The following is a 10948-nucleotide window of genomic DNA, read 5'->3' on the forward strand; positions in this document are numbered from 1 at the left end:
ATTCTGTAGAAGTAAACTGTCAACTGAGTATCAACTTTTATCACTGTAAAAAAGGAAGGCAAGAATGCAAATATGCACCAACACCTTCCCATTCTGGAGAGCTTCTGCCAGTGATTTCCATAATAGCACTTCAGATTTGAAAAGAAATACATTTAATAAAGCCTTGGGAATCTAGCCTATTTCTAAGTAGAGCTACACCACTGTGCTCAGGGCTTTTTTTCCCTGCTTTGCTTATACCCAAAAAACAAACACTGGTGTATTAATTTTCTATTGTTATGTAACAAATTACTACAAGTTTAGCAGCTTAGAACAACACCCATTTATTAGATCCCAGTTCTGCCTGTGGCCTGGCTGCTCAGGGTCTCACAATGTTGAAATTAAGATGTCAGTTGGGGCTGCTCTCTCATCTAACATTTGTGGTCCTGTTCCAGGCTCACTTAGGTTTTAGGCAGAGCTCAGTTACTTGAGGCTGAACTTGTGTCCCTGTTTCTTGCTGGCTATCAGAGGCCTCACTCAGTTCTGAGATACCACCTGAATTCTTTGCCCTATGCCCACTCCATGTTCAAAAGCAGTAAAGGAGAGTCTCCCTCCAGTCAAATCCCTCCCCCCAATCAAAGCCCTTTTTAAGGTGTCACCTAGTTATTTGGGCCCACCAAGGATTTTCTCCCTATCTCAAAGTTGACTGATTTGAGACCTCAGTTATATTTGTAAAATCCCCTCACAGCAGCACCTAGATTAGTGTTTGAATAACTGGGAGAAGGAATCTATATGCCAGGGGATGGGGATCTATACACCTTGGGAGTCATAGAATTTTATCACAATTGAAATTATTATGACTTTCATGCAAATTAACTTGGGAGTCATAGAATTTTATCACAATTGAAATTATTATGACTTTCATGCAAATTAACAGAAACCTATAGCTTTCAAAGAAAGCATGTGAGATTTAAAATCTCTTATTTCTGTGAAGGTGGTGGAGAAATAGTTTATTAAAAGGGAATTCTGTGCTAAGCATACAGTTAGAGGATGACTGAGTGATATTTTATTGAAGTAATAGTTTGGGGGAATGCAGGGTGAACTCTTGGAAATTAAAATGGGAAAAAGGTAAAAGTAATCCTAAATCATGACATAATTGGCACTTTGCATTCCTTTAAGGAAAGGGCAAGTATGAATGATACTTATTCAGACTAATGCAACCTATAATCTGTGTGAAATCCAATTATCATATCCATTACACCTTCATTAAGTTTGATTAGTCAGCATTTAGAAGGGTGTATTCATGGCATGGCTTTTCCAAAGATGCTGTCAATGAAAACATGATGATAATCTGAGTATTTGTGACTTTGTTTCTGCAATCTTGCAGACTGAAAGATATGTACCTTGCTGAATGTATAGAACACTATGAGTTGTTAATGATCATAGTCAAGATATTCATTTCCTCAGTAAAGAAGCCCTAAGCTGATGACTTCCATATATGTGAGTTCAAAGATGACATAAGTTAGCAAAAAACTTCATGGACCCCCTCTTCCACAAGGATCTTTCTTTTACTAGAAAGACCTTCCCTGAAGGCAGCAACTTTGGCTTATTCCACAGCCCACCACAAGTCTTTATCATTTTATGTACAAGCTCCAAATCTCTCCTTTTTCAGAATTATTTTTCTGCTTTCTTGTGTATACATTGCTCATTATATAAATGTAGACACATTTGATTATTTTGTAAATGCTAACTTACAGACAGGTTATCCTCTCATAAATCTTCATAAGACAATTTTTTTGAAGTTTAGTATATTCTATCTAGTTTAAAAGGAAATTATTGGTTCGCTTCCCAGGCTAACCTACAAGTCACCTTAACTTCTAATGAAACAGAACAAAGGTGCAATGAAATAAATTCCTGAAAAGCCATTTGTTGGAGAAAACCTCTCCCTTCTTTAACTAACCTGGTGCCCTTCTCTGGAGGAAAGTTCTTAGGGAAGCAAAGTGCCAAACTCTCCTTTGCAATGAAAATCATCATGTCCCCAGAGCTGCTAAACTCAGTCCCTTGTTGCAGAAAAGCAACCTTTTGTGATGACTTAGTGTATTCCAGATGTGAATATCTGGGTGCTCTGTGACTATTTTAGAATGACCATTTAATACTAAGAGTGATTTGAACAAGAGCTACTAGGTAGTAAGTGCTGCCTTTGTAGTTGTAGATATATTGTCATATTGCATCCTTTAGACACTTTTGTTGAGTAGAGTTATTTATCTTCTTTTAACAGATGAATCATGTGCTCAGTTTGCACAGCCAATAATGCAGAGCTAGCACCCAACTTTGCCTGGTCTAAAACAGAAACCACTTTGTCTCTGTGACATCAAACTTCATTCTGATAGTGTTTTTTTCCTTTTTTCAGAACAGGCTTTCTATGAACCCAGATGAATGAATAACGTGTGGAATTTCAAGCAGATTTAGAGAGCAAGTGAAGAACTTTAGGAGCTGAAGATGGAGGTTGTTTTACTGATCAGAGAGGCAACCTTTTCATTGCGGTCAAGTCTCGAATTTGCTTTTGCCTTCACATCTTCTTTCTTTCCACTGGCCTTACATTTTCACGAACTTTCAAAAAGTTAGGATTCCTTCCTCCCTGTCCCCACAGAGGCAGATGCTGGGGACAGGTGGGTGGGTGAAAGAGAGCTGTGAAGCCAGTACTTATGGGGAAAATCAATGAATAGATTTGGGGTTATCTGAAAACTTTGAAGGCTTTTATTTGACACTTTTTCCATACTGTTACATGTTCCCTATATGTTTTATTTCTTGAGATGTTATATATACACAGATCCTCTTATCCCAAAGTCATATACAGCATTAATCAGTTTCTCAAGAAGTATTCCAGGTAGTGGGGAAAAGGGAGGTTTCCCATGTTTTAATAAGTTTGGAAAAAATGGGTCAAATAAAGTTAAATAGGATTCCCCCTTCCAGAAGAGTTAGAGCCTTTAATGGTTTCATATGGAGATGAAAGTGTGAAGCATTTCTGTTTTGGTGTTGTATATATCCTGTTCACTGATACAACCCCAGTGCCCATTATAGCATCTGACTCTTAGTACATACTTGTTACTATTTATTGAAGTAGATTTAAATAAAAGCCTTCAAAATGTACTTTTTCAAACCATCATCTCTTGATATCTTGTGGGATTTCAATGTTTCACAGAACATACTTTGGAAAATGTGGCTCTAGATGTATTTACAGCACTGTGGTGCTCCACAGAATACTTTGTCAGGAGATTAAAAAAGGAAGAAATAGAAAACTTCTGATATTCCTTCTGTATCTAACTCCCAGATATGGGCAGGAATGAGGGGTGGGGCAAAGAAGGAGGTGCAAAATTGAATAAAATACCATTGTGAACCCAGACCAAAGAAACTTTTCTGTGGAAAATGATGAGATTCAGAATGAGCTGTATTCAGGGGACTCAGAGAAGGGAAATGAGGAAAAAGACAGGACTCTTATTTCTTCATCTGTCTGAAGAAATGCCTTCACACTGATCTCAGTGCCAGAAAGTGGACACACAGGCAAAAAGGCAGCATAACTGAGAATTTTGAGACTGGAAGAGGAAAACACGAACTGCAAGGAACTGAGAGCACCTTTCCTGGATTCGCCACAGATGCACTTCATCCCCATGGCCAAGTACCCCGCCTCCTGCCACTTCTCATCTGGGACACAATTGCTTACTGCTTATCATGTCTGGCTTGCTGGGCTAGATTTACTCCAAATTCTTGTAGCCCTTTCTTTCCTCTAGCAACTTCCCAACCCTAATGAGTGAAATTAATTTCAGATTCTCATTCCTTCTAGATCTCCCTGTCCTGATTCAGTAAAAGGGCCTTCTCTAGTGTATTCTGGGATATGACTGGCATTTAGCTCTCTCTCACCTTCAGATTACTAGCAAGACAGAATTTTATTGTGCTAGTTTACAGCTGCAAAGACTTTCTTAAACAGTGTTGAATTTAGACTTTGGATTAGGGGTAAAGCACAGTCATGTTAGTTCAAATGTATGCAACATGATTGAACTGACTTCTAATTGGTAGTGGGATAGCATGAATGCTAAGAACCCAAGCTTTGAAGTCAGACTATGAGAGACCTGGTCCTGCCGCTTGCTAGCTCTGCAATGTGAGGCAAGGTGTTTGGCCCTTTCGTATTTCAGTCCCCCCATTTTGTTAACTAGAAATGAAATTAATATCCACATCATAAGATTTATATGAGGATAAAGTGCTTTAATTCATATAAAGTGACCAGCACATAGTAAATACTACATAAATGTAAACTATTCTCACTATTTTTGTTGTTACTATTTTTATGCACTTGATAGAAATTAGCCATGCTGAGAAAATGGGCATTTTACTATGAGAGTATTTATGGTAGGTGATTTTGATACCAGTAGCATTTTGGGTTTTAGGATCATTTTGGAGTGGCCCTACAGAAGAGAGCTTAGACACGCATGTTACCAAAATATTTTTAATGTTATATTTACCAACAAATATATATGTTTCATTGTGGTGTAGAGTGACACAATAAAAAGGAGCTGCTGTTTTATAAGCACAACATTAATATTAATAAGGAAGTAAGGGATTGAGTAACACTATAGAAATTTACTTATTACTTTACTAGAAGAGAGAGATAACAACAAATGTTTTAGTATGTGTGTGTGTTTAGTTTAGTCCTAAATGTTTCTGGCACAAGATGTAGTCCCACCTATTAAAGTTTGTGAATTATGTATTAGATTAGAAGTTAAGACCTAGGTGGAATGCTATGCCTGTGTACCAAGTGAATTGTTTGTATTTAAATGCCTGGATCAGAGCCTTATATACCATAAATATGTTCTAACAAACTACTTCTAAAATTGATCAGCTATACAATACTCCTTATTTCTCCTTTGTCCTTTTGTTTGTCCATCTAATCAATGGTCCATCCATCTGTCCATCTGTCCACATAATTTTGTTTTCCACAATCATTTATTAAGCATCTATCATGTTTTAAGACGTCATTCAGGGCTTAGAGAGAAAAGGATGAATAAGACATGGTCTCTACCTTTATGGAACTTATGGTACAACCTATAATGCTTTTCCCTCAATCTGTGGCCTGTGACTAAAAATAATGAAGCATTGTAAACTTTTTTCCTATGAATATTTAAAATAACACAAATAATGAATTTCCACTACGATAACTAAAATAAGAGTTAAATATTGTGAAATAAAAGCAAATATATACATTTGATCTCTGCAATATATATATATTGGTCTCTGCACCCCTCACCCCCCTATCCTGTTCCTGGCACAGAGCTCCTAAAACCCTTATAATTTCCCAAGAGCAGTAAGAACATCTATTTGGTCTTTGACCCCAGTTCCTGTTAGAGAGCTCTTAAATCCCTTGGAATTTCCTGGGTGGTAGCAGTGTTTCTTATTCCAATGGGGTGACTTTTGGTGGGCTCCTCAATAGCATCAGGATGAGGACTAGTCACTAGAGAGACCAAATCATGATTAGAGACTTGGAACTTTTAGTTCCACTCCCCCATCTTTTAGGAAGGGGGTTGGGCTGGAGACTGAGTAACTGATCATGCCTATGTGATGAAGCCTCCGTAAGAATTCCAATAGTATGTGGTTCACAGAGTTTCTGGGTTGGTGCTGGGAAGGTGGTGCACCCCAACTCTATGAGTACAGAATCTTCTGCGTTGGGTACCCTTCTGCACTTCACTGTGTGTATCTCTTCATTTGGCCGTTCACTCAGATCCTTTGATATTCTTTGTAATAATCTGGTAATCTAGTAGGTAAACTGTTTTCCTGAGTTCTGTGAGCCACTGTAGCAAATTAACCAAACTGGAGTAGGGGATTGCGGGAAGCCCCAGGTTATAGTCAGTCAGTCAGGAGCACTGGTAACCACCTGCACTTGTGTGCAACTGGCATGTGAACTGGAGGCTGGGGCAGTCTTATGGAACTGATCCCTTTACCTATGAGGTCTGTGGAAACTCCAGTTAGTGTCAAAATTGAACCTTAGGACACCCAGCTGGTGCTGGCGTATTGCTTGGGGAAAGCCCACAGTTGGTGTTAGAATGTTTAAGTGTGATTCAGGTTAGGGTTAGGGTTAGGGTTAGTGTGATAGTAAAGGAAAACAAAGTTTTTCTGAGACAAAGTCTTTTAAAAAATTCCTTTCAGTCCGGTCTGCTGGGAAGATCTTCCCCAGGCCTCCTGGCAATGCAGATGTGACCTGCCTCATAGAGTCAGAAGACTGACCTCAGTGCCTACTTATAACTCTTAGCATGTATCTCGAGCAGTTTATGAAACCTCTCTGAATTGCAATTTTTCCACCTGCTAGTAATTATAATAAATATAATCCAGAAATGTGAGGGATGAAATGAGCAAATGAAGGACTCTAGCACATGTCAAATTCCTACGCTGGACCAGAGTTTTCACATGAGTTATCTCATGCAGTTGTTTCCTCAGCTTGGAGGAGTAGGCATTATCACCACCAAGTACTTATGAGGAAATTGAGGATCAGAGAGGAGAAATAACACAAGTTACAGAGTTAAGGGAAGGGAGGGCCTTGTCTGTCTGACTTCAAGGCTGTCTGACCCATTCATAACCGCACCACTCTGATAGTAAATGTGAAAGCTTTTAGTAGGATGCTTTTCAGATGTTGCTTATATTATTTTTGTATCCTGAGTGGGTCAGCTTCATTACCCAAGATGTGTCAGGGGCACAGCTCTATGAATGTATTGGGGACAGGATGACAGCTTGAGGTTAAAGTTTGATAACTCTGTGATCTGGGATTTCTTTTTCTGCAAAGTGGAGTAATTGCTAATCCATATGAGGATCATATATAGAATAAATGAGATAATATATGGAGAATGATCATGTTTTGTAAATAGATAGTAAATGGTAGATATTATCATAATAATTGTAAATAAACTACCATTCAGTATGGATTCATATACTGATCATAAATTCCTATCACCTTCATTTCTAAGTATTTTATATACATATATCCACCAACTTCCCTATTTTATCTACAGACATATTAATTAGTCTCTGTACACCAGACAACTGGAAAAGAAGGAAAGCGAAACAAGAGAATGCTAAAAACTAGCCTTTAAATCTGAATGATATGAATACAGATTTCAATTTATTACTATAAAGCCCCACCCAATGACTAGCACAATGAATCTTTTACTCAAATTTTACATTAGAAAAGGAAAAGTTATTTTCTCTTGAAAGTAATCAAAAAGAAGGAAAGCAGGATGTCCTAATGGTTAAGCTCAGGTTCTGGCTTCAGACTGCCTCAAACCCCAACTCTTTCACTCATTAGCCTGTGAGGTAGGGCTACTTACTATTTCATCTATAAAATGGAGATAATAATAATACTTAATCATGGAATCATGTGAGAATTAAATGAGCTAATATGCTGATAGGATATAGCACATATGTGGTACATAGTTAGCACTATGAGTTTCCTGAAAATTAATAAAACTGAACTTCAATTGATAATTTATACAAAGTTTAGTGATTGATAAGTAACATGGAGATTTTATTTTGTTATTTCGGTTTTAACTCTGAGGATACAGTATTTGAGTATATTAAGAAATGGACTTGGTAAATTAACAAGTTGATTGAAGTCAGTATTCAAAATGAAATCAGAATGTAAAACATGAATACTTGCAGACTTGCTTGGGATTCTTTTTCTCTAAAGGATGATGATAAAGAGAAAATTATAGGAAGAGAGGAGCTGTAGAAAGAGAGAGATGCCAGACTTCTGAGAATAGAACAACAATCTCAGATGAAGAAGTCATTTGGTATTTTATCTTTTATGTGGGAAATAATTGAGATTTTAAGTGGGTGAATGAATATAAATCACTCAATTTACAAATTTATAAGAAAGAGTAGGGTAATGGATATTGCTAAAGGTAAGTGCAAATGGATATTCACAGAAAAGTTGAAACATTAAAGACTATCTCTGAAATGTAGAGAAAGACATTTCACAAAATGTCACAAAACTCAGAGGAGAGATCCAAAGTTCCATATAGCAGAAACAACAAAGAGGTGGATCAAGTGTATTTTCATAAGCCTTTCACATTGTGTTCCTTGGTAATCGAGAAGTAAGAATGGTGAGCATGACTATAGACCATAGTGTAGAAATATTGTAGGTGAGACATAGGGTGTCGTAGTAATTATTAAGCATTTGATTTTCCTCAATCCTTAAGTCTGCCTATTAGTGTGACCTGCCATCTCTTGCAAATCCTCCAAACCCTGCGTTACTGTTTCATGAATTTATCTTAAAGAAGCCATAAACATTAGTGTTCTCCACTGTCCTCTTTCTTTACCAACAACTGTCATGGATGTTAGCACTGAACTCCAATACTACTACTATAATTTATTTCCCTTAAACTGAAAACATTCCTATAAACACATAAATATTCATTAGAAAAGAGGACTTTTGTTGTCTATAAGATTTGATATTTTTAATTGATATTTGATAAAAGATTTGATTTTTTTAACAGAATAATTTGGAGAATGTGAAATATGAAAGGTTGGAACTACTGTTTTATAATATGATTTCCATAAACATGGAATATGCATTTTCATTTTCAAATTCAATGAAGTTTTAATAAGCTACACATATGTTAAACATTTACATTTATTTATTCATTTACAATTACATTTACTCATTTATTTGTTCAACAAATATTTATGGAGTGTTAATATGTGTGTAGCATTGTAAACCCTGTCTAAGGACCTCAGGGACACTTTGAGAATTAATATGTGCTCATTAAAGAACTGATACAAATGTGTATTTTATTAATGGGGAGGGGAGCCTAGTGAAGTTCACTTAGTGGCTGATCTAGTGTCCCACTCTCATCTATGAAATTCAGCAGGTGGAATCCTTGCCACCTAGAGACACTGCAAGAGTCCAGGAAGACTGGATTTCAGGAGCTGCAGATGACAGCTCTCTGATTATGGCATCACACAACTCTGTCGACCCAAGAAGCCCCTTAATTTGTTTCCCTAAGAATTTTCACTTTAAAATGGGAGTTGATACCTGTTATGATGATCTCAAAAGGGTGTTCTGACTGTTAAATGTAAAAGGGGTTTGAAAATGTCATGAATCTAAGCAGTGGTGAAGTATTATTGTTATCACGGGTGTTTTTCCTCTCCCTTGAGTGCATTTTCCTCTCCTTTCCACCCCCATTTGGAATGAAAAACTTGAAGTAATACATAGTTTTCTTTTTTCTGTAATACTTAATAAGGAAACTTTTAGAGCAGACATGATTTCCCCAATCTGGACCTACTATTTTCTTTCTCTGCCAAGGAGTCCTGTGATTTCTATGATGTAGGCAAGTGTCTCTGCAGCGATTGTCCTCCCAACCTGCATTAGTTCCCAGGAACTGACTACAATGTGTAAAGAAAAGCAGCTGAAGGGAAAGTGCTGTAGAAGCTTAATTTAGTTAGATTGCTGAAAGGAGGCTTTTATTAAGACAAATGAACACATCTCCCACTCCCCTGAATCAGAATCACAAAGTGATACAATTTCTCATGAATTTCTTCTAAAACCCCAACTCTTGAACTTGGCAACATGAAGTAATGCTAACACTGATTTTTTAACCCAACAATATTGATTTCAATCACAGATTAATTAATCCAGCTACTATAATAATTCCAGAAATTTCACAAGATCTATTGCAATTGAATCTGTTGAGGACACCTCACAGGCAGATCTCTGACATGCTGGGGATTTAGGCACTGAGAGAGAGTAGAGCAAACAAGTCATTTATGAAACAAAACCAAACTTACCGATACGTCATCCTCAGGAGGAAGAATGTAATCTTGGAGCTCTGTACCCACTGAACACGACTTACTCCTCAACTATGTGACATCTCTACGTATATTAGAAGTCTACGGCTGGTAGAAATAAGGAAACAAATTATAAGTAGTTGAAATGAAACTTGTTCGACAAGTCTGAACAGAGAAGCCTCAACCCATAGAATAGCTTGGAAAAAACAGCCCAGAGATAGTGTAGTCCCAACAAGACAACAATATTTTTTTGGTATTGACTAATTGTATTAAAGGAGAAGAAACTGGTTGTGAGGATTTGAATGAGAAATATGTTAGGAATGCACTAGGATTAAGAGTTTAAAGATTATACATATATTTTAAAGAAACTTTCACAAAAATTCACAATAAAATCAGATATTCTTAAAAACTAGATTTATGATTTCACTCCAGAAATACTCCTTAAATTTTTGTTGAACAACAGCTGTCTCCATGTTTAATAGGAAGTAGTGAATTTATTAACATATAATGATTTTTCTTTAAAAAGTACCTACTTATGAGACTACATACAAATAAATTCATATCAAAACAGGTTTTTCCCCAAATGACTTAATTTAATAAATATATAGTACAATTTATTTTTATGTAATATGTACATTACACATATATCATCTCTCTCCATATGTATAATGTATAGAGATAGATATGTATGGAGAGATTTTACATATATGTGTATATATATATATATAGAGAGAGAGAGAGAGAGACAGACTTGAGATATTTATTAGAATGAAGAAAACAAGAAGATCAGGAAAACAAGTAATAATTTCAGTAATTTTCAATTAGACAGCATGAATACCTGCTCTTTATGAATACTGAAACATTAGAAATGAGACTGAAGCTCTGTTTCAGTCAGATATGTTTGACCATATCTTACCGTGGTTCCTTTTTCTTCAGAAGCAGCTAGTGTTTTTAGGGTTCATCTTGTCACAGAAGACACTAAATATTTACACACACACACAGACACACTTATACATACATATCCAAAGAAATCATATATGAATATTAAACAGTATCATGTTGTGCATAACCTTGTGCAATTTGTTTTTTCTTCAGTTAATATTCTGAGGATCTTTCCATTTTGGGAGACGCAGATCTACTTTATTCT

The 10948-nt window shown here is 36.4% G+C and overlaps 1 protein-coding gene across 1 annotated transcript in view; it reads right to left on the reverse strand.

Annotated features, from left to right (window-relative positions):
* Positions 1-9955, reverse strand: part of LOC118928681 (transmembrane protease serine 11A) — a 59079-nt gene extending 49124 nt beyond the window's left edge. The window contains exon 1 of the mRNA XM_036918145.2: positions 9802-9955. Coding sequence (XP_036774040.2) covers positions 9802-9812 — 11 coding nt within the window. The 5' untranslated portion in view covers positions 9813-9955. The remainder of the gene's footprint in view (positions 1-9801) is intronic.
* Between the last annotated feature and the right edge of the window lie 993 nt (positions 9956-10948).

The sequence above is a fragment of the Manis pentadactyla genome, chromosome 5 (genome assembly GCF_030020395.1).
Source record: "Manis pentadactyla isolate mManPen7 chromosome 5, mManPen7.hap1, whole genome shotgun sequence".
Classification (NCBI taxonomy): Eukaryota; Metazoa; Chordata; class Mammalia; order Pholidota; family Manidae; genus Manis; species Manis pentadactyla.